This window comes from Beta vulgaris, chromosome 5, assembly GCF_026745355.1.
Source record: "Beta vulgaris subsp. vulgaris cultivar EL10 chromosome 5, EL10.2, whole genome shotgun sequence".
In the NCBI taxonomy this organism is placed as follows: Eukaryota; Viridiplantae; Streptophyta; class Magnoliopsida; order Caryophyllales; family Amaranthaceae; genus Beta; species Beta vulgaris.
This window is the reverse complement of record NC_079206.1, coordinates 37,127,863-37,152,552: the sequence shown is the minus strand read 5'-3', so window position 1 is coordinate 37,152,552 and position 24,690 is coordinate 37,127,863. Positions and strand designations below refer to the sequence as shown.

General features: G+C 37.6%; 1 protein-coding gene across 7 annotated transcripts; it reads right to left on the bottom strand.

The window, feature by feature from the left end:
* Positions 1-381: 381 nt before the first annotated feature.
* LOC104908273 (PRA1 family protein A1) lies at positions 382-24,169 on the bottom strand. 7 transcript variants are annotated; one of them, XR_007274315.2, is made up of 9 exons: positions 23,608-24,168; positions 19,306-19,346; positions 19,117-19,195; positions 17,841-17,927; positions 14,823-14,914; positions 12,103-12,191; positions 11,947-12,018; positions 11,723-11,846; positions 382-626 (listed from the first exon to the last, which is right to left on the bottom strand). XR_007274315.2 is itself a non-coding variant. In XM_010697365.4 (8 exons), exons 1-7 carry the CDS (start codon positions 23,763-23,765, stop codon positions 11,743-11,745), a joined length of 633 nt encoding a protein of 210 aa, XP_010695667.1. In that variant the 5' UTR covers positions 23,766-24,159; the 3' UTR covers positions 382-626; positions 11,723-11,742. The 7 variants fall into 7 exon arrangements, 4 of the variants coding, with proteins under 4 accessions (XP_010695667.1, XP_010695670.1, XP_010695669.1 ...); XR_007274317.2 differs by lacking the exon at positions 382-626 and adding an exon at positions 771-1,112 and having other exon boundaries at positions 23,608-24,169; XR_007274316.2 differs by lacking the exon at positions 382-626 and adding an exon at positions 1,724-2,082.
* Positions 24,170-24,690: the final 521 nt, after the last annotated feature.

Genomic DNA, 24,690 nt, shown 5'->3' with positions numbered 1-24,690 from the left:
ATGATGAACTTCATTAAACCTGACACAACCATGTTGGAGGATATTCTATCTACATACAGGCATAACAAAATTTCATCCTAAACCCAATCGATAATTTAGAAGAATTGCCCACCAATCTTATATTGTGGTCAATCTCATCGTATGTTGTTCTTTCCTTAACAAAAAAGCAGAAGATAAAGAAACTCTAAAGCACGAAAATCAATCACGTAGTTCTCAAAACCAAGTCATAACACCAAATCCTTAAAATGTTACAAGTTGCACAAACTGAGAATAGATCTCTTTATTTTCTTTTTAGAAGGCATCAAAAGGGGGTTCGGTACGAAGAAAGTCTACAAAAAAAGAATACCATAGTTGACGAAAAAATTGGCAGAAGCACCAGAATGCTACATAAACTTCGAACATTTAACAATCTATTATAGAGCATAGATCCGAGGACCGCGTGCGTTTATACAATATAAAAAATTCATGGATACGACAATTTACAATCCCACAAGTATTCTGCCGAAGTCTTTGGAGTTATATTAGTATCTTCCATTTCCAGCAAACCAAATAAGCATTATTTTTGCAGCGGCAACTGGATGCCAACATTTAAGACCAAGGTCAGCCTCACCGTCAATGTTGTGACCCTTGAGCAGGAGAGAGAGGAAAATCCGTTAGCCAAAATCCAACAAATCATGCAACATCTAAAGCTACAGATCTGTTCTTCGAAATCTCAGGTAATAGGGGTTCATCCCACCATACTACCATAGTAAATTTAGGGCACGTATTGATCATCATAAAATTGAAGCCAATGACTAATGAGCAATAAAACTTAAAACGAAAGCACTGTAAAGTTGTGTCCCCTGCTGTAACAAGAGATGGAAGTTTTAGAAGCGATGTGAAACCCAAGAAGAGCAAGTGACATCTTAAACTTTCACTATCTTCAACTATATAAACATGGAAGTTTACAGCTTAAACACACAATAAACGTCAACTCATAGATTTGCTTCCATAATGCATCAAATGCTCCTCAATTTCTCAAACATCTGCAAGATCCACTCCATACATCATGACTTGTGAAATCCGGACAGCTTCAGAAATCCAATTTGCGAGAGATGCATTGCAAAAATAACCTGTGTGCACATTAGAAGGTTGATACAAAAGCCCATACAACAAAAGTCCCCATTTTGATTTCAAAAACTCAAATATAATTGTGCCCTTCTAAACACATTGCACAGCCCCCAAACCATGCACTAACCAGAAAAAGGAAATCACAAACGGTGAAGCAAGTGTGTGAAGCACAAAAGCAGAATCACGATAATGAACGGATAGAAGTTGAGCTTTTAAATCTTCAACAACTGCTAACCTATGTCGACTACACTCTATAGTGGTGTAGATATCTTGGTGTCTAACTTGCCATTGCCCAATATTTAAGATATTGAAGACACAGTAATGAATTGGAATAAAGGTGTAGAAACACGTAGAAACACTGCATTCTACATTAATCTTTGTCTAAGATAATTTGGTTATCAAGATAGATAAAACTAGCTTTATCAGGATAATATGGTTCCAAAGCACAATAAACAGTTTCTTTCAAAGTCAACCATTTCCTTGAAATCCTTCAGATCCTACTTAGAAACATCACTTGAACTGAAGATCCAAGTGCCCTAAAACTAAGGGATAACTCAGTATCACTGTTAGTTTCTAATTCTTTGGTTTTATTTTTTTTTAAAGTCATATGATGTTTATATGATAAACTCAAAAGTAATTATATTCATTCGCATGGTTTTTATTTTGACAACGGAAAACTGGAAATTACTGTAGGTGGTTTCCATATTTCTATTTTTAGTATAAAAACAAAGAGAAATACCAAAAAAAAAACAATTACAAACAGCGGCAAGTTGCTGAAAAGAAGGGGAGACGGGAGGATCTACTACTCTGTTTAAGTGTAAGTAGATCACTTTGTTGAGCCTTCTTCTCTCATGCTATCTCCCATCTTTACTTAGCATTCATAGCAGCTTGAAGTATCCGATTGCAGGGCTAAATGCCGGGTAACGACTCCAAATCCATATCTTTGTCACATGTCGATACAGATGGATCAGCCTATATATATACAGTCAGAGTAAAATAGGTGTCCGCATTTAAATATTGTCACAAGACATGAATCAGCATGTCGCAATTCAAAGGCCAAAGCAATCATATGTTGCTGAGCATCAAAATGAAATCCAAAGTACAAGGATGGAAAAAAAAGTTTAAAAATTGAAAAAGACTCAGCACATGCGTGGATATCTCAACCTGAGCACAAAATGACAGATTCACAAACATCTTCTCCCTATCCACCCTGCCCCTCCACACACAAACACATGAATAAAGGGCGTCGAGGGAGGCCAGGAAAGAGGCAGGACAGACCCAATATTTTGCCTTAGCCGTTAGCGCCTAGATACACGGAAACTCTCATGAAAGCACCGTTCTCCAAAACATATAGAAGCTCAAAAGGACTTATGGGGTGTTTGTTTAGAGGGGATTAGAGCTTGTGATTCGGAATAAAAAATGGGCATTCCAACTTCCATGTTTGTTTTGTGGGAAGGGGAATAAGGGGTAGGAATTAGGATTGGGAATGGGAATATAGGCCTTATATTTCCATCAACATAAGAGATGGGGCGTGCAGCAAATCAGAGAAGTGGGAGGCCTCCAATTCTGCTCACCTATGGAAGACTTGGGAAGAAGAATAGAATAGGAGAATGATGGGCCAAACTGAAATTAGTTAGAAAAGGGTGAGGTTGCAGAGCTGATGTCAGAAAGGGGAGGGAATAATTCTGTTAGTAGTGGGCTATAAAAAGAGGGGAGAGAAGAGAGAAAAGTATCCAGAAAATTGTAGTGTGAATAAAGTTTTGTGGGAGAGTCTTAGCCTCTCGAATGCCATGTTTATCTTGTAATTATTCCTCTTTTCAATTAAGGTTTTTCTCTCTGGTTTGCTGAACTTAGCCTTATTTTCCTTTGAGAATTTTCAGTTTGCAGCTTGTGTGAGTTCAATAGCATCCAATTCATTACACATTGGTATCAGAACAACGATCTATGCAACCACCTACAGTAGCCCAATGAGAATGGATGAACTGGAGGAGTTGACAGCTCTAAAAGCCTCCATGGCAGAAGAGAGAAACTTTGATTAAACAGGTTCTCATGGAGATGCAAACAACTCTTACCAGCATGGATGTCATAGCTACGCAATTAGAGGGAAGAACCGATCGGTCACGAGAAACCCAGGAGGGGTTGATCGCACAATCTGATCGGAACAAGCCAAGTTCTACACCCGGGTAAACCTTTCCATCTCAAACCTAAAATCTTCTATCCCTACTCGCCGAAGGGGGAGGGAAGGTCGAACCATTTTGGGTTTGGCTTAAATCAGGGAGAGGGGATGTTGTTTTCAGCTGGTCATGGAGATGGGTTGTGAGGAGGACTTGACGATGGAATGGGAGGAGGCTATGGCAGTGGTGGATCGCCATTGTTTGATGGGCAAGACCCGGTGATGTGATTCTACGGATGCTTCGAACGAAAAATAATGCGACTAATATAAAAGATCGAAACTTTAAATAGATAGACTCTATATGTTCCCTCAAGAACTACAGGATCTCTACCTATCCTCAATTAGGAGATTCACATAAACCACGATTTATGTGTTCTTGGTACGACGACCAAAATCAATGCAAACATGCACTTGACAATATTTAATCAAAGACAAAACAAAACTCTATTATTAATGATGGCCGAAAATCTTGTTATATAGTACAAGATTCCTAGCTTATCTAGTAAAGCTTAAAAGATAAACAAAAATAACTAACAAACTTATCTTAAAGGATAAAGATAAGAACCTAACTATTCTATCTATAATCACACGCCTACTTTAAAGATAATTATAAAATAAGACTCCTAATAAGACTCAATGACAAAGGAATTAGTCTCCTAAATACCATAGGATTCATTTTATCACTCACACAACTGAAATTAAACGCCTAATAAGCAATTAAATTACATAGTCTCCTAACAGAACTAGGACACTACGTACGAATCCTAACAGAACTAGGACTCCTGGACAGACAGTGGTTGGCACAGTGTTTTGGTGACCATCTCCCATATGTATCACCCGAATGGGTGGATTATAAGGGTGGAGAGATATTTTCATCTTTATAAACTCAATGAGAAAAAGAAAAATCGAGGCGATGGTAGTTGGGTTAGAGGGTCGGGAGGTGAGGCCTTGTCGTGGTACGACTCAGAACGGAGTCCGAAAACAATTTGGGGGTGGCCGGACCTCCAAGATTTAGAATTTAGCGTGAGAAATGCCGGTTCTCTTTATAAGCAATGGATGGCGGTAGTGCAAACTGGTACGGTGTTGGAATACAGGCGAGAGTTCATCAAAATGGCAACTTCTTTTCAAAGGGTGTGTGAAAGGAATGGCTAAATTTCTAAATGGGCTTGAGGAAGAAGTTTGGTGATTTTGTTTGGCTCTCTTTGCCCATGCAAAAGCTCCACGACAATCACAAAAATGACGAGCCAATGGATAAAGGAACAATCAAAGTGGTGAAGAAGTTGGGTTATGATAAATATAAGGTGCTCTTAGGACATAACATTTGAGCAACATTGCAAACAAGTGATTTGGTTTCATGCTTCAACACAACTTGAGACAAGTTGAATTTAAGAAGGGGAGGATGATGTATATGGGAAGGCTGTTTCCATAATTTATGTAGTTCCGAAGTTCTGTTAGGAAAATATGTATTTTATTTGCTTTATAACGCTTATATTAGGTTGTTTAATGATGAAAGGATCCTATTATGTTTAGGAGTCTGATTCCCTTACTCATAGGAGTCTTGCTAGTTGTTCTAGATTGATTAGGAGTCTTGAGTTCTATCCTAGAATGTCGTGTGATATAGTTATCACAAGGGGTTGATTTGTTAAGTTGTTAAGCATATTTAAGAGTTTTAATATTATCTTGTTAGCTAGTTGAGCTTGCGTCGGAATCTTTAAGATGTATTATTTATATTCGAGCAACAACAATAATAAAAGAGACGTATGATCTGAGTTTTATGAATTCGAGTGCTTGAGCATTGATTCGGCTTTGAGATTTGTGTACATCTCCTAATTGAGATTTGTGTACAACAATAATAAAAGAGACGTATGATCTGAGAGAGATCCTTTAGTTCTTTGGGTGAACAAATAGAGCCTATCCTACATAAAGTTACAATCTTTATATCATAAATCACCTAAAGTTCGAATTTTTAACTAATTAAATGTGAGTTGAGATAAAATAGTTATGGTGTTCCTAATTTTACTAGGCGCACAACTCTTAATTGTCCTTAAAAACTATGATTCGAACACTAAGGAAAGAGCGGGGTGGGGTCAAATGGAGGGGGAAGACAGGGACCTTAAGGAGACAGTATGGGAGAACGTGCCTCAATACTTAAGAGAGGTGGTGGAGCAGTTTGGGGGGTATTCTCAACGCCGAAGGGACGGCCACCACAAAAGGGGCACGAGTGGAGCATTATTCTGTTGGGGGGTATGACATTATCGTTACTCTCAATATCAGAAAAATGAGATAGAAAAGTTGGTAAAAGAGATGCTTGAAGCCGGAATTATCAGGGGAGAACGTGCCTCAATACTAAAGAGAGGTGGTGGAGCAGTTTGGGGGTATTCTCAACGCCGAAGGGACGGCCACCACAAAAGGGGCCGAGTGGAGCATTATTCTTAAACAAGGGAGCAACCATGTTGGGGGTATGACCCTATCGTTGTTACTCTCAATATCAGAAAAATGAGATAGAAAAGTTAGTAAAAGAAATGCTTGAAGCTGGAATTATCCACCCTCCCGTAGCTCATTATCTAGCACGGTGTTGGTGCGGAAGGATGGATCATGGCGGTTTTGTGTAGATTATCACGTATTGAAGAATTGTTCGATGAGTTACACGGCGCTAGAGTGTTCACCCTTAAGTCCGACACCACCACATATTACTCAAGCCGAAAGATGTGGATAAAACCGCATTCCGTACTGAGGAAGGACATTACGAATTTATAGTAATACCTTTCGAATTGAATAATGCACCCGCTACATCTAGTCACTAATGAATGAGATCTTTCAACCCTTCATAAGGAGGTTTGTGTTTGGTATTCTTTGATGATATTCTGATATAAAGTGTCAAAGCAAACAAGACCATGCTAATTATCTAGCAATGGTCCTGCAATCACTTAAGATCACAAGTTGTTCGTGAATGCAAAGAAGTGTGAAGTTGCGCTTTCAGAAATAGCATATTCTGGTCATAAAGTTTCAAAGGAGGGGTAGTGGCGGATTTGGAGAAGGTAAAGGCCATGGTGGACCAGGAAATTTGAGAGAGCTAAGGGGTTTTTGGGATTAACGGGTTACTACCACAAATAGCAAAACCCTTTACTGCCAGTTGAAGCTTTTGAAGCTTTTGAAGCTTTAAAGAAAGCTATGACACAAGCGCCAATATTAGTAATGCCAAATTTTCTCTTGCCTTTTATTTTGGAAATAGATGCTTCGAAATAAGGCGAGAGAAAATTTACATGGCATTTTTCAATAGAATTTTAGCCTCCTGCACAAGCCAAATAAGTTTACAAGGACTTAATGGTTGTGTTTAGCTGTTCAAAAATGGAAGCATTAACTCGTTAGTAGACATTTTATTAACCGCACAGATCAACAAAGCCTTAGATTCATCATGCAACAACGGGAGGTTGGGGCCTAGTTCAAAAGTGGGTGAGTCAGTTAATTAGTTTTGATTTTGAAATTCAGTACAAACCCGGTACTAACCCGGTACTTCTAACCGTGTTGCGGATGCGTTGTCAAGAAAGGATCATGCGCGTATGGAGTTAAGCGTGGTGGTTGCACCCTAGTGGTCAATTGGACCACCTTACAGCAAGAAATAGAAGGAAATAGCAACTTATATTTGTTGTACAAGGAAAGGGTATCTTCCTCTGTAAAACAAACCAAGTTTGTTGAAAGAACATCATGACTCTGCCCATAAGAGGGAGGTCACACTGCAGACTTGGTTGCAAAAAAATTTGGCAAGGGATGAGGTGCGATGTGACGATGTATGTATCCAACTGTTGGCTCTGTCAACAACATAAAACGTCAAACCTTCATCCGGCGGCTGCCACTTCTAGCATTGGTTTCGGATGCGATATCTATGGATTTCATATAGGGACTTCCTAATTCTAAAGGGAATGATACAATATTAGTGGTGGTTGATCGTTTATCGAAATATGCCCACTTTTTCCCCTTAAACATCCTTTCACGGCTCTTTTCATAACTAAATCTTTTGTTTTTTTTTTTTTACAACGGAGAAACGTACAAAGAAGAGAAAAGAAAAACCTTGCAAAAACGACGACTAAGCAATAAATAAAGAAAAACAGAAAAGAAAGAAAACCCCATAAGATCATCAGCCAAAATCCATTTTGTGTTGTCGACACCAGAGAGCGACTTGTTGGGCCTCTGTAATCACACCCTTATAACCTGATAAGTAGGCAATGAGAAAGTTGAGGTCCTCACTGCATCAATTGTCCATTTGATGTGGATGTCGGGACACTCGTTGGATCTACGCACACGGAGTAGCTCCGTCGACGTAGTCAAAATAGTAATATGTGGATATCCAACCTGCTGAGCCCAAAGCACAGCTTTCAGACAAGCCATGGATGAAGCGGTGATGGGTTTCCTTGTATGTGAAGTGGTGAAGTTGCATTGGTTTCCTTGTATGATCGTATCCGACCGGGACAATATTTTTATGAGCCGTTTTCTGGAAGGAGTTGTTTCGCTTACAAGGAACGAGCCTAAACCGTAGCACAACTTATCACCCTCAATCCGATGGGCAATCCGAGGTTTTCAACAAATGTTCTAAATCATACTTACATTGTTTTGCTTCTGGTCACTTGGGGTAAGTGCCTTCATTGGGCCGAATTTTGGTATAATACCTCTCCACACTTCGCACCCAAGATGACTCCTTTCGGGGTATTATATGGGCGAGACCCCCCTCAAATCATTCGCCTAGGGAAGGGACATACTCCGTTGGACAGTTTGGAGGAGATGTGGGAGAGGGAAGCAATTACGGTTGAACTTCGGTATATCCTCATACAAACCCAGCAGTCTATGAAGAAGAATGGTGATTTGAAGTAAAATATTTAGGTGGGGGGAGAAAGTATAGCTCCAGCCTTATCGACAACAATCTCTGGCACGCCACCGCTTTGACAAGCCGGCAACTCGCTTTTGTGGGCCCTTTAGTGTGCTTCAGGGGTCAGCCTCGTGGCTTATAAATTGGACTTACCATCTCATAGTAAGTTGCATCCGATTTTTCACGTATCACAGCTCAAGATGTCTTTAGGAGATAGTTGAGGTTCCACTGAGATAGTTGAGGTCACTTGGGAAGCAATTATGGTTGAACTTCGTTATATCCTCATACAAACCCAGCAGCGTATGATGAAGAATGGTGATTTGAAGTGAAATTTTAAGTGAGGGAGAAAGTATAGCTCCAGCGTTATCGACAACAATCTCTGGCACGCCACCCCTTTGACAAGCCGACAACTCGCTTTTGTGGGCCCTTTAATGTGCTTTAGGGGTCAGCCTCGTGGCTTATAAATTGGACTTACCATCTCATAGTAAGTTGCATCCTGTTTTTCACATATCACAGCTCAAGATGTCTTTGGGAGATAGTTGAGATTCCACTGAAATTTCTCCTACCATTTCTTGGAGTGGATAGATGAACCAGAGCCACTCTTAGATGTGCGTATAATGGGCACAAGACACGTTGTAGTCACTGAGGTGTTAATTAAGTGGCAGGTGCTCCACAGTTTGAGGCCACATGAGAAGAGTTCCATTCAATCCAATCGCATTTTCCTCATTTTCACCTTCGAGGACAAGGTGAGTGTTTGGGCTCGGGGTAGTGCAACGAATCAGTGGGAGGCCTCCAATTGTGCTCACCTATGGATGGCGTGGGAAGAAGAATATAATAGGAGAGAATGAAGGGAGTAACTTAAATTGGTTAGAAAAGAGTCGGAAAAGAGAGGGAATATTTATGTTAGTAGTGGGCTATAAAAAGGGGGAGAAGAGAGAAAAGTATCTAGAAAATTGGTGTGGATCAAGTTTTGTGGCAGAGTGTTGGCCTCTCGAATGCCATGTTTATCTTGTAATTATTCCTGTTTTCAATCAAAGTTCCTCTCTGGGTTGCTGAACTTAGCCTTATTTTCCTTGAGATTTATTAATTTGTTGTGTGAGTTGAATAGCATCCAGTTCATCACACGGGGATGTCTTATGAACGGGAATTGAATAGGGGGGTACTATGAGTTATTTGCCATTAATGAAGGGGAAAGGAAGAGAAAGGAAGTAGTAGTAGTAGTAACTAATAAGGGCTTTTTAAGTAATTTAAGATTTATTACCAATCAATTCCTACGACTTGACAAACAAGGTAATGAGAAACGCCTTGTTAGGGCCTTGAGGCGAATGTATTCTTTCAAAGACAAGCAAGTATTTCCCCTTTAAGAATCTTCATGATCAAACAATGACCTTTCTTTCTTGAATCTCTCCAAGATTAACCTAAACTTTGTTTACCCCCTTTACTTATGTAGTTCGTTCATAATTGATAACCATATGAAGTATAATTCCATAAAAATTATTTATTTCATGTTTTAGTTTTTTTTTTTCCTATTTCCAAGTTTCCATTTGTATCAAATTTTACTTTGTTTCTAGTTTCCACATTTGCATGTCCCATTTCTTATTGTCGTGCGATATAGCTTATGATAAATAACCAGTCGGTATTCTTTTGTTTTTGTCAATCGCTTTCGGGAAGAAACCAAAGAGTAATGACTAACGGTGGGCCATTAAGTCACATGGAATATTTGTGAGGACCAAGGGGAAAAGTAAAAGTGAGAACAAAAAAGAAGTATACCCCGTGAAGGAAAGTGGGAAGAACAAAAAAAAAGATAGGTTGTATAATACTCATGGGTAATAAAAAATGGCTTAAATATATTCTCACTAATTCTAATAAAATGATAGACATTTGATTACAACGCTGGAGTTACATTCTAATACTGATAAGTTTATATATTATAATAATCACTTTTAGATTAAACGTAGATAGAAGATTCAGGCAACTACGTTCTTAAGAGTGTTCTTGTGTTAATTACTATTGTGTCATTTTGCATAAATAGTAAGAAAGTTGGCAGTAGTAAGGAAAAGAAGGCAAAGCATCATACAAGCTGACCCTGCAAAGAGAGGAATGTCTTAATTCCCCTATTCCACGGATCCCAAATGAGAAGTAATGCTTGGACAAATAATTCCCCCTAAGAATTAAAAAATGTCAAATGACACGATAGAAAAGGACCATAGTTTACTCCAAGGAAACTCTGAGCATCTGAAGCTTGGACACATGAGATACAGCACAGCAGATTACTCAAAAACAAATCAAACTGTCTGAGTTTGCATAACCACAATTTTATTATTATAAAGGAATTTATTAGAAAGACAACAAGAGGGTAATGCTAATGACACAAAAGCTCATGCCCTCGAGATATCGTGAAGCGATTGATCTACGAAATAAAGAAACGCCAAGGAACATCCAGATGCTAGAACTTGACTCCACCTATACAAAAGCCTCAAAGGTACTCGAAACCTTCACAAAGGAAAGATGTACCCAAAAAATTATGTTGGTTTCTTTTTCTCCAAGTGCACCACCAAATTACTAACGAAACCATCTTTTCATACTTCAGCAAGCAATATTTTCGTCCTTTTCCAGGCAACAAGAACATCTTTTACAGAACATGACTGAGCCCAGCTAATTCTAAACAAGGATAACCCACAGTGCCAAAGAGAAAGAACCCAAGGACATAACCGCGATCCGTTTGCTACTTTGCCTATACCCTCACATATTAGGTATGATTCCATGAATGAAGTTCCTGATACAATAGCAAGCCAAAAGACTTTACCAAAAAAAAAAAAAAGCAAACCAAAAGACAGCGAAAGAGAGAGACCCATATATCTTACAATTAGTCATGGTATGCGGCTGTCAAGTTCTAGGGATTGTTCAATTAAAACCATTAGACAAATCAGTTATTACCAATCGTCTTAGGTATAAAGATTACTCAGTTTTCCCATGTTCAGAAGTACTCATCTACTACTAAAGGCACTACAGCAACAACCATTCAATTTGAAACTCTTGTCTGATTAAGACAGTTGGTAGCCCAAATCAATTCCTATTAAATGGTTCCATAGTCATCCTCTAACATTAGGGAAGGCCAAAAAATGCTTCCTATGATTCACATAGACTGTCATCTCTATTCTGGTGTGTTTCGGAAGGTCCTAACTCCTAAGTATCAATGATTCCCAACACTTGATGCATTGTTACAGTACAATATACACTATGAACAAGCGTAGATGAACGGATGTCACATGAAGGCTCTTCGACTACCTAAACTCCGATAGTCCGACATAATTCACTATATAATTCGCTTTTTCAGTTCCGGTTCGCCAATATGGGCAAAAAGTAGGCGAACACCGACCATAATTCGCTTTTTTCGGATCGCAATTCGTGGGGAGATTAGGGAATTATGTTACACACCTCCAACAATACCCTTACAACAGCTGTGATTAAAGATCAATTGACTAAGCACAAACATAGGTGAGCAAAATATAAGTATGTATTGACTGTAATTACAAGAAGAAGCAAAAAATAGAAGAGTCAAGCAAGATAAAACTTACATTATGTACAGCTCATAAAGCTAAAGCTCACTATAATTTCGCCAAACTGCGCGAAATTCTTCGCGAAATGTGTTTAGACGTGCTTTCAAGTTGGGAGTCCGAAAGCTTGCATGGAGTACAGTGGCTGATTGACGAGGTTGAATAAAAACATATGTTTTTAGAGCAACGAACTTAATGAAGGTAAATCAAAGATGAAAGGAGGCAACAAAGAGAGCATCAATTACCGAGAAGTCCAATAAAAAATGCCAATAGAACAGTGAGGAGACCACAAGATGCAAACCACAAGAGGAAACTCGCTAAAAGAAGAAAAATGAGAAACATGATGAGCATGTCAATAGTGATTAACTTGCCACAAGAAATATATCAAAGTATGGACCTACCAGTAGAGAATATTGACACAAACACCCAACGGGGCCGTCCACAGATAAATATTGCTCTTTTGGCCGAAGGACGTCCACGGATGACAGGCCTGCTATATTCAAATAGTTAAAAAGAGACATTTATATAGATATATACGATATATTTAGAGTTACAATGCTTCTTTATAACAGTGACAAAAGTTCTTCATTAGACTCAGAATACAGCCAGCTGCTCAACAAAAAAACTTGTTATTGATTTAATTTTTTAAAAAAATTGGAGTCACAACACTTCTTGAGTAGAGTCACTTTTGAGGTTGGAGTCACATCAAATCATCATTAGAGTCACAGCGCAACAACTTTTTTAAAGGTTGGAGCCACATCACTTATTTATAAGAGTCTAAGAGTTCCACCTAATCGCGCCAATGTGACAAAAATATTAATCAAAAAATGAAAATATTAGAACCTCATAAGATAATTACATATAAATTAGCTTTAAATTTGGAGACAAATAGAGTTTGATTTCCAATAAACCACTAAAGATAATCATGTTAAATTAAAGGAAAAATTGATTCTAATAATCCCAACTTTCACCATTCGCTTTTATTAATCCCAACTCTCAGTTATTATCTAATAATCCCAACTTTTATATGTATTCGCTTTTATTGGACCAGGATAACGTGTGACTGGCTGAGAAAGTAAAAGGAAATAAATTCTCTCCTAAACTAATTGTTGACTTCAATTAACCTAACTTCCCAGTCTCCACTCTTCACCCTCCTATCTTCTCTCCCACCGCCATTACTCTTATTGACAGAAAGGTCAAATTTTCAACCAAATTTGTATTGAAGTTGTCACCATCTTTCTTTACTCCACAAATTCGCATGATTTGAACAGGTGGAGGTTGTTTAATGGCCAGCTAGACCACATGAAAGGTAAGCCTAAATCTTTGCAATTAAACTAGGTTTTGAAGTATGATTACGCATAATATTGAGTAATGCATTATTAATGGTCGAATTACGCCTAATATCAATGATTAGTTGCATGTAATTGGTTATTAAAAAGATATAAAATGGGTTGATTGTTTAATTTATTTGATGATTTAGGTTTTCCGTTGTAGGCTTTTTTAAGATAAATTCATAATTGTTGTGTGACTAAATTAAATACGTTTTGTTGTTTGTTGTGTTAGTAATTTTATAGGTTGAGATGAAAACCCCTTTTGATGCTGTGTGCTTGAATTTTTGGCATGGAGGTGTATTCAAGACCAAGGCTAATGGTCATTTAGTTTATCAGGGGGGGAAGGTCAGACTAAACAAGTAGACCCAGATGAAATCTGTTATTGGGATCTTATACTGTTTGCAAGGGAAGTTTCAGTTGATAAGAAGGTCGAAGGTGTATTCTTCTTGATTCCGGGACATAATATGGAGAATGCGTTGACAAAGGTTGTTAATGATAAGGATACATTGGAGTTGATTGCAATAGCTGAGAAATATAGGTGTGTGGAGTTGTATATATTACATGGGCACGATTCACCAACCTTGCAACCCACTGACCCACCAATACAAGAAACACACTTTGAACCTTTGTTAAATGAAAATGATATATTAAATGGAAATGAATCCCCTGTCCAAAATGAGTCTAAAAAATCACCTCCCAAAGCTAAAAAATTACCATTGAAAAGGGCCCCGGCTGCATTACATTTGCCCCCCAGCAACAGCATTTGAACATGAAGTGTCTTCCATATCATCAAAACAAAAAAACTTTCCTCCACCTCATCACTGAGTCAAGATCCTATACCACTTTCAACAGCAAACAAAGACCATGTGAACCCTAATGCTTTATCACACTCTTCACAGCCTACCACAAAACCCAAATCTGCTCCTATTGAACCCTTTCCACAACCTGGACAAGATGATAAGATGTATCTCCTTGGGAAGATAGTAGACCTGACAGTTCTATCAAGTTTTCTGAGCTGGTTGGATAGTTTAGTGATACTAGTGATGAGGAAGATCCCCCTTATGAACCTGAAATTGTGAAAGGGAAGGCACTAGTGGATAGAGATGTTGATGGAGGTGTATACACTGAGGAAGAGGATACTAATGAAGATGATAATGAGGAAGAGGGAGAGTATGAGAAGAACTTGGGTCTTGATAGATCTACAAAATGAGGAAGAATATGAGGAGAATTTGGATCAAGAGCCGCTATATAACTTGAAAACAGTGATGACGAGTACAATATAGCTAGGGGAAAGAGTAAGGGTCTAAGGGAGTACAAGACTAAATTTTCACAGCAATCTCAACAGCTACAAAGAGAAGCAGCTGAGGGGTTGATTGGCTCTCAACATCAGACTGAACCTAATCAACAAGCTACCGGGACATTTGAAATAATTCCTTATCAGAGTGATTATGAGAATAGTGCTGAGGAGATTGATACCCCCCAGATAGTGGTGATGAGGATCTAGAAGCTGGAAGAAAAAGGAGATCTCTTCTAGTTAGCCCACAGATTGTCTTCCCAATTTAATTTTAGTGGAAAGTTGGTCTGAAATTTGCAAATAGAGAAGATTTTAGAGATGCTGTAGCAAAATATGTTGTGTTTCAAGGTAGAAATCTGTTTTGTACAATCAGTAACCAAAAAAGACAGCAGAGGTTAGGAGTGAAGTGTGTAGAAGGTTGCTCCTTCTATGTATATGCATCCTGGGACAGTAGAAGGGCAACCATTGTGGTGAAGAGTGTTTCTGGTGATCATACCTGTCATCGAAACATGAAGAAGAATAGACAACTTAAAGCTAGTTGGGTTGCAAAACAGTTTCTTGATGTGTTTAAAACAAGACCACATTGGCCTGCAAAAGAAATCATGGATTCTATTAGAAAAGCATATAAGGTTTTGGTTAAAAGGGACTTCGCTTACAAAGTAAAGTATGCTGCTCACAAGCTTTTACATGGATCTATGTATGACCATTACAAGAAGGTGGGAGGTTATTTGCCTGGTGTCAAAGCTTCTAGCCCACTAACAGATTTGGAGTTGGTCAGTGACATATCAAAGCCCCCCCCCTGTTTTCCAAAGGTTGTACACATGTTTTGAAGGGTTGAAAAGAGGTTGGAAAGAGGGTTGTAGAAAAGTTTTGTGTGTTGATGCTTGTTTTATAAAAACTTTCCTAGGTGGACAACTTTTAGGTGCTGTTGGAAGGGACTCGAATGACCGAATGTATCCAGTGGCATGGGCCATTGTTGAGGGTGAAAACAACCTCTCCTCGGAGTGGTTCTTTCTTTCTGGTTCTTTCTTTCTGCATCTTCAGTCAAGCCTAGAATTAGGTGAAGGAGACAACATTACTATCATTTGTGATGAGCATCAGGTAAAGGTTTAATTCTTTATGCCTTTAACATATAGCCTTACAATTCTTGATTTGCTTACATAATGCATGATTTCAATTATAAATGTTTAATCCTTGTTGCTCGCTATTTGTTTGTGATTTTGTAGTTAATCTTGAATGCGGTGTCTATTGTCTTGCCAAGGGCAGAACATAGGCACCTGACACATTTTTGTCCTATGGCGCAAGTCTTACAGAGGTGATGAGATGAAACTCTTATTCTGGAAAATTGCCAAGTCATACAACATGGCAGATTGCACAGATGCACTCCAAGAATTATCTGAATTGAACATTGAAGCTGGTGAGTCCTTCCAAGGGTACAATCCTAAGTTATTTTGTAGAGCTTTTCTGAAGACAACAATTAAGACTGATGCCGTTACAAGTAATATGGCAAAAACCTTCAATGGATATATAATTAGTGCCAGGACTAAACATATCATCTACATGTTAGAAGAGATTAGAACTGCCCTCATGCAAAGATTAGTGAAAAAAAGGCAAGAAATGGAGAAGGCTACTTCTATTCTTTGTCCAAAGCTGGACAAGGAAAAAGATAAGGCCTCACAGTGTGAAGTCATACCATCAACAAACAACCTTTTCAATGTCACTACTTAGATTAACTTGTTGTTGATTTGCAAGCAAGAACATGCACCAGCAGAAAATGGGACATGCTTGGAATCCCTTGCTGCCATGATGTTGCATGTATTTACTTCCAAAATAAGGAAGCTGAAGTGTTTGTTGACCATTGTTATAGAAGAGACAGTTATTTGAAGGCTTACTCAGGTTTTAATTCTCATTCTTTTATCTAAATTATTACAATTTATGATGTTGAGTATGATGGTAAAGTAGTTGTTCTTGGATGTAGGTTCAACACCTCCTGTAGAAGGAGAAAGGCACTGTTAGACCCACCTCCTATTAAAATTGGGCCAGGTCGACCTAGAAAGAATAGGATCAAGGATCCATTTGAGAACCCCAAACAACGTGGCACATTGACAAAGACTGGTGTAGAGATGACTTGCAGTGTTTGTCTTGGCAAAGGGCATAACAAGCGAAGATGCCCTAATAAGGACACATCAGCTGCAAGAGAGCCACCATCCAAAAAGCCTAGGGGAAGGCCTAGAAAGGATGCCCAGCCACCTCACTCATCCACCACTTCTTCTGTTGGTGTTGGTCCTGTACATTACTCAGCTGCTCAACCTAGCCAATTAGGAAGAGGTGAAAGAACTATAAGGGGGGTTAGAGGCCCAAGGGGAGGAAGCACATCTTCTATAAGAAGAGGAACCACAATTGCAAGCAGGGAGAGGTAACAGGGAGGGGAAGAAATCAGGTAGTCTTACTTCAACTCACTTTAATTTGTTTTTTAAGTTTATGGTTTTGATGTAGTTGTCTCATGCTTTTGTTATTGCACAACAGTTGCCAAAGGGTGTTGGTGTTAGAATTGCACAAGATTGATCAGTACTCACATCTACTACGGGTAGAGGGAGGGCAAGATCAGCCACACAACAGCTTGGGTTTCAATGACAATCAAGCCAAGCATCAACTGTTTTGGAGCCAACTCAGTAGTTTAAGTATTAAGGATTATATAGTTATAATATGCATCACTAAGTACTACATTTTGTGTATGCTACTAGATTCGGATGTTAACTTACCTTTTTGGATGTTAAATTAGTTTTTGGAAGTTAACTTGTATTGTACTACAAAATATTTGATTGTTTTTTGATGTTAACTTTATTGCATAATATCAAACTTCAAACATTCAAAAGCTTATTTTTTGGAATTGTATTACTTCAAACTTCCCCTAGATGTTGACGACGAACCAACATACCCAGCAGAATAATGGTGTCTTCCTGCCATTAGGGCTTTTGCAAGAGAGAAGAGAAGAATTGGGAAGCACGGGAAATAACGTAAACAATTAGGGAAGCAGGGATTATAAGGTTTTTAAAAGGAAAAAGGAAGAAAAAATAAAAATATATTAATTCAGCCAACGTTAGTGACAACGTCATACATGAAAACCTGCTACAGTAGTTTGTTTTTTTTTTTTTTTTTACCTGTAAGGACCAATAAAAGTGAATATATATAAAAGTTGGGATTAATCGATAATAATTGATAGTTGGGATTAATATAAGCGAATGGGTGAAAGTTGGCATTATTATAACCAATTTTTACTAAAAAAAATGGTTATAACTTTATATACAGAATTTAATAATTTATAAATTATATATCAAGAGATATAGCTTGAATAAGTCTTTGGAACAAGATCCATAGCTTGAATAACAAGATCCAATAGCAAGGGTAAGACTGTGTGTGTGTGTGTGTGTGTGTGTGGGGGGGGGGGGGGTTTCGTAGACAGTAGATATATATATGCACTTTGCTAAAAAAAATGCCTGGTTAATTGACATACGTAAGTGGAGGCCTCATTTTCGCAGCAATGTGTGGAGAAAACTGCCTCACAGTTCTAGTTACCTTCTCATTGAATGTACCTGCAAAGCTGAAAAACAAGGATAGGCAACATTTAACATAGCTAAACCAGAAACAAACAAACGCACTCATGAGAAGTGAGTTATTTTGAACAGAAAACTTGTGTCAGTGAAACTAAAACAGATGCCATCTTTATTTGGCTCCCTTAAACTGACTCTAAACAAAGTGACAGCGAGAAGCCAGAATTCGAGTGATACCAGGAAATGACTTCCAAAAAGAAAAAGAACCTAGGGGATAGAATTCTGTTAGCTTGCACGCGGCAAGTCCCAATGTCAAAAGAAAATAGAAATTTTCTGCAGATTTCTGTCCAAAACAATTTACATTTGACAGGGAATATATACAAAAGAAGATACGTAAAATGGTGGAATAAATAGATACAGCTTTCTTTATTTTAAAATGTAAGGCAAAAATAGGCAAAAATAGCTTGAAGGGTTTTCTCGATATATAGACATAATCATAGTCACAAAACCACCTAGAACAGGTAAGGCCGTGCTTCCAGAGTTACAATAATCTCAATATGTATTGATAAAATCTAAAGTGACAAATCCAACTACAAGAGGTCGGTAGCTATTTGAAACTTGAAGCATCGTGATCTTAGAAAAATCATAGTAGCAAACGCACTTACAAGGCTACAAGAGGTGGATAGCTATTTAAAATTTGAAGCATTGTGATCTTATAAAGAATATAGTAACAAAATTCTGTGAAAACGCATTTGATATAAATCAATGACCACATTCTTATATTTTCTCGTTTTCTTTTTAGTTCTACCATTTTTAGTTTGCACGTCTGTAAACACACAAAAATTAGAAAAAGTTGAAATTTTGAAAATACGTATTGAGACGATCCAAAAAAATTCTGGATGACTGTTTTTCATAGGAACAAATGATACAAGATGGTCCAAGTGAAGTATGTGCATAGTGTCAAAAGTCAAAATAGTAGAGCAAAAAAATAGAAGTACTATTCATCAAGATATTTTCTATTGTCAAAGTTTGATTCAGAAAATCTAAAAGAGCAGGTGATTTATAATACTTCTATAAAGAAGAAGTAGAATTTCTTTAGAACCAGTTAGATAGTTTATTCTACTCATTATTTTACAATCTTCAGATCAGTGACAGCTTCTAGGACAGATGACGTTTTGGCATATAATAATAAAGAGTAAAAAGCTACAAATGAAAAGCTAAAATCATTGATCAACAAACCTGTCATTCAGAACAGCAATGGTAAGAGCTGTTAAGGCAGCAGCAACAATTGCAAGTGGCCTCCTAAGAAAGCCCAAGCCTACAATAAAAGGTAAAGGCATAAAAGTACAATGGAAGCACAGCAAGGAACAAACACTTCAACTAAATGATAAATCTTAGGTTAAACAAAATCACAATTTATATACTCACCAAGAATGAAGATAATCATGACAAAGTAGTTGGTCCGATAGCTGTCACACACAAAATTGAAACAAAATTTCATATCAGCAAATATGATAGAACCCAAGTATTACTACTTTTAAACACCTGACCCAACATGTGTCAACTGTCAAGTACTGGAAGAAAATGGACAATAGTGAGGTGCAAAGGTTTTTCATGCTTATAGAGGTGTTCTATGGACAACTAATATGATAGTTTATTAGAAAGATATACAAAGGCATCATTAGCATAAGGAGGCTTGAGACAGTTAAAAAATCTTAAATATCTAAAGCTGAAGCGAGTAAGCGTCAAGGAGAACAAGATATACAAGCAGTGATGCCCACAAGTTAAGTGATGCTCCAAATGACACACTTAAATTCAACTATAAAACACATCCAGAAAGATATCTAAAAGCTTCATTTTTTTATTTTTTTGAAACGGTTATCTAAAAGCTTCACGCAATCCAGCTGCACATGCATCACCAGCAACTTCTATACAACTAATACAACTAATACAGCCTACAAGCAGATATAGGCCAGCCTTAAATTCTTAGGCTGACAGTACCAATATAAATTTCATTTACTGCTCAACCATGACCACATAAAGACACAACATTGCAATGAAGCACATTCTGTGATACCCAATCACCGGAGACCAAAATTCAACTAATATTTGTTGCCACCATTTATGATTGCCTATGAAATATGCCATTAGGGATTTTAATTGTTCTTGCTTATCATATAGACTTGTGAAGAAAGAAGGGAGGAGGCCTAGACTATATAAGGCGTAAGGTATAAGAACTAAGCTTTCAGTTCAACAATAAGCGACTTATTTCAAGGTTTTGATTATTATTTAGTCTAGAGGTGTTATAAGTCACATTAATCCTTTAATGTGTTGTAACTGTCCAATAAGGTCAAGACGAGGTTCTAAATATTGGTTATGTTGCCGTGGTGATTGGGTATCACAGAATGTGCTTTATTGCAATGTTGTGTCTTTATGTGGTCATGGTTGAGCAGTAATTGAAATTTATAATGGCATATTTCATAGGCAACCATAAACTCCGACACCACATCTCTGGTCTCCGGTGCCGGCGCGCAATCTTCAGGTGTGCTTTCTCTTTCTTCGATATTCTTCTCTTCCTCTTTGTTTATTTTCTTTTTTTGAAGGAAGTATGTCGATTTCTTTTCTTTTTTACAGCGGTAGAGGGGGGACCCACTCCCTTTATCTTTTTTTGAGATGCTGACAGAGGAAGTCAAGTGTTTTCCTTTTTTTCCTTTCTGTTTTTTTCTTTTACCTTACATTTTGTCATATTTCCTTTTCTTCTTGAGGCTCACTCCTGCCCTCCCAGATCCTCTTAAAAAAAAGCAACTGATCATATTGGTTTTTTCTTTCCAAAAATAAAATAAAAACACAGTTATTTTTAGTTAATTACAGTAGCTGACAAGTAGCTAATAATATTTAATTACACCAGCTTATAATTTTAAAAATTATTAAGCTATTTTGAGCATATAATATATTCTGTAATAAATTATAGAGGTTTTTTGAGCCAAAAGTGCGCCTCGCGCACCTTCGCCTTGCGCCTCTCTTCACCTCGCGCCTTTTAAAACTAAGGTCCTAAATCTTGATCACTAGGAAAAATGGTGGGAACAACCAACACCAAGACAATCGAGTAATTACAGTTCGACTTTTCATCGCTGCAAGCTACCATCACTGATGAGGTAGCTTCGACTGTCACTGCACCAAAGTGATGCAAAACCAGCTGTTGTGACAAGCATGGAGAAGGCGTCTTAGAGGCTGAGTGAGGATCTCCATAAGAAGCTAGTGAGGTTGGAAGGGAGGATTGATATATCTCGAGCTCATTGAGACAGAATGATCAAGTAATTCTGATTGAATCAACTGAAACTTCAATATGAGGAATAAGTTCGTGTTAGTCGTATTGTAAAAAACTTTTCAAAGTTAGCGAACCGAATTTCCCCGTTTTGGAAGGGTAATTTTGGAAACACGGAGATTGCACTCGATTCAACCGAAATCGTCCACATCAGTCGTTCCCGCTGAAAAAACATGCTAAGTTCTTCAAAGATATATTTTCCCCTGTCTCATTTAAATAGAGAGAGAAGAACGAATTTTAGAGGAAAGATAACTCTAGTTCTACGAAAAAAGAGGAGAGAGAGTGGGTAGGGGGTGTCTGGTACATGTTTTAGAGATAAGCATGGTGGAGATAGTGGCGATGGATTTGGGGACACCTTCTAAGGGGGTTATTTTTTGGGTGGTGGCTTGGAAGTATAAGAAATAGATCTTCCCTTACAATCTGGTTAAGACTCTCATGCGTGGATCCTTTGCACGGAGCGTCATTTCCACTTTTACTATTAGACGACTTTGGAGAAATTGTAGGCGGTCGTGGTGTTGGAAGGGGATGCGTTACTATGGTTTTAGCGGGAGCAAGGCAGGAAACCCATCCTAAGATGACGGGAACTGAAGGATCTTCTCCTTCGACAACCACTTAGATCATTGACATCATTCTCAAGTGAATGCAGTGGTGGAGTACCGGCATAAGTTTATTAAATTGTTAGCTCCCCTCACTCGTGCTTCATAAGAAATAGCTTAAGGACACTACTTGATATTCGGGCTGAGGTGAGGATGTTGGGTTCCCGTTCTCTCGACCATCCTATGGACCTTTCTATTAAGGTTGAAGATAAGTTGAAATTGGGCCTTAAGAGGAGATTTGGGTCGTATTTGTCTCAAAGTGTCGAAAATTCCCAATCATATTCACACAATTCCAACCCACCATCTTATTCCCACGTTCGAGTGCCAACAATCTTAGAAGTGCCACATCCCCATCTTACTCTAGACCTATGGGAGAAATAAAGAGATCAAGTGAGAAAGAACTTCAATACAAACGTGAGAAAGGATTTTGCTTAAAATATGATGATAAATGGAATATTGGGCATAAGTGTATGAGGAGGGAGTTAAGTAGAGTGAGAAGATGATGAATTGTTTCCATGGGAGATGAAATGAGCAATGAGTATGACAGAGACAATGAGAACTGTGTAGTAGAGTAAAGAAATGGGCTATGACAATGAAGTATGTAACAAGAAGAGAAGAAGCATGTTGGAAACTAAATAATAAAAAAATCAAATCACACCATCTCTGTAATAAGTGAATGCCTCTTTTTCTCCTGAAGTTGTCGGAATTATTCGTAATAAGATATTGGCCACAATTGAAAAGGTCTTATCAATAGAATTTCCATTTATCCGCGATCTAGGCATAGGTATCAATCCATTCTAAAATTCTTCTCATTACCCCTTGTGAGAAAACGATTACACAAAAAAGGATTTGTAGTGTAGGAAATAACATAAAAACAGATTCATTTACAAACCAAAAAATTAAGAGAGAATTGTGTAGTAAGAGAGAGTCTTGGGAGAGTCTCACCCTCTCAAAAGAGAAGAAATCACTACAACTTACTATCCTTCACCCTAATTTCCACTTATTTATATTTTTCCTAGCACAAAAACCACCCTAGTGTCCTCCAATAAAGATGACCAAACAGTTTGGGCCCAATGATTAAAATTTGATTTTAAGTTTCCTATTATGAGTTCTCATAAGTCATCAACACATGAGGAGTACAAATATGACTAATTTTAAGTTCATTATAACACCTATATCATCTTCTTTCTACCTTTCTAAAATCTTAAAACCCATAAACAGCAACCCGCAATGATAAAGAATAGACACTTAACTCTATCGTCTCCATTATATTAAAAAGAACTCACTCCCTTCCATCTTATCTGTACACTTAACGAACTTCTTCTATCATTTGCTACTCAGAATTTCACTGCCATATTAGACATATAGTTCCGCAAAAATGTAATATTACTTGGTTTTTCAATACCCATGCAATGCCTTACAATACACCTAAAAAGGAGTGGAGAATGCACCCCAGAAAAAAAGAAAACAGAGCAATCACATAGTTTTCCCTGCTAGAGTAAAGAAGGCTAACTTTTTGGCAACGATTGGAGCAAATTCAAAGCTACAAACAAAGAGCTTCAAAATTTTGCGAGCACACGCTTGTAGTACAACTAAAAAAGAGAGAGTGGAAACTGGAGAATGCACCCATATTTAAATAAAAAAAAAAAAAAAAAGCAATCACATAGTCTTCCCTGCTCAATTAAAGAACGGTATCTTATTTGCAATAGTTCGAGCAAATACATCTCATCACAAAATCAATCACTTTCCAGCTTCAATTTCAAAGTGAAACAAATTGCAGATTTCGAAGATGAAGAAAAGAAAACTTACTAGTAAAGATTGCATTTGAGGCGACTGTTCCATTTGGGATAAGAACGAGGAAGAGTGAATCTGGAAAAGAATTCAGAAAAGGGTCGAGGTGGAGACGACCAATCAACTTCTCTCAAAGCGTCGATCAGATCTTCCGCTGTTACGCTTCCCCAATCCATTGTTGAATTATCCAAATCAATTTCCCAACTATTTCCTGCTATAAGAACTGATTAATCAGAGTAGCTTGTAGTAGAAGAACAAACCCTAGAGGAGAGAGAAAGAGGTGGCTGATTAGGAGGGAGAGATCTATGATCAAATTCACTCCGACGATCCCAGGAGACCTGTCAAATGCCGTAAATTCGAAGGTGCAAAATATAGTTTTCATTTTTATTTTTGGATGTCTATTCCATTTTCATATTTAGTTCTACATTTTTTTTATAATTTGTCTAGGAAATCATGTCTCATCATTTATTTATTTCTTGAATTTTTTTTCTTTGTTTATTCAGCTAAAATATTAGAATTAATGTTTTTTTACCAATTATTCTTCATTCTGTCTCCTAAAATCATTTTTTCTCATACAACATTTATTTAAATAAACAAAAAATTGTTACTATTCCTTTTAGATTCTACTTGCATAAATTACCATGAAAAAAAGGAAATGGGAACTATATTTTGGGACGAATGGAGTATTTTACGGTTTTCACCAATTCTTAATGTTTTAAAAATTCACCATATACCTTGATTTTTCCATATTGTTTACCACTTACCCTTTTCGTTAACGGTCGTTAAGTCGGCGTTAGTTTGAAACTTAATGTACCATATACCCTTTCCTGTAAACTTATTTCACCAAATACCCTTTGATGCTCGACGACTATTTTTTCAGATTTAAAAAGCTAGTCGTTGGGTTTTAGCTTATAAATACAATAGGTTTTTTTACTGTTTAGCATCCCATTTTTTAACAGCAATTGCTTCACTTTAATGTAATGAGTTCACATACTAAAAGCTCCTCCTTTTCTCATGAATTTTCATATGTTAAGGTCCCTAATTGTTACTGTAATTGTAGAAGAAGAGTTAGCATTCGAATTCAGAGATAGCAACAAATCC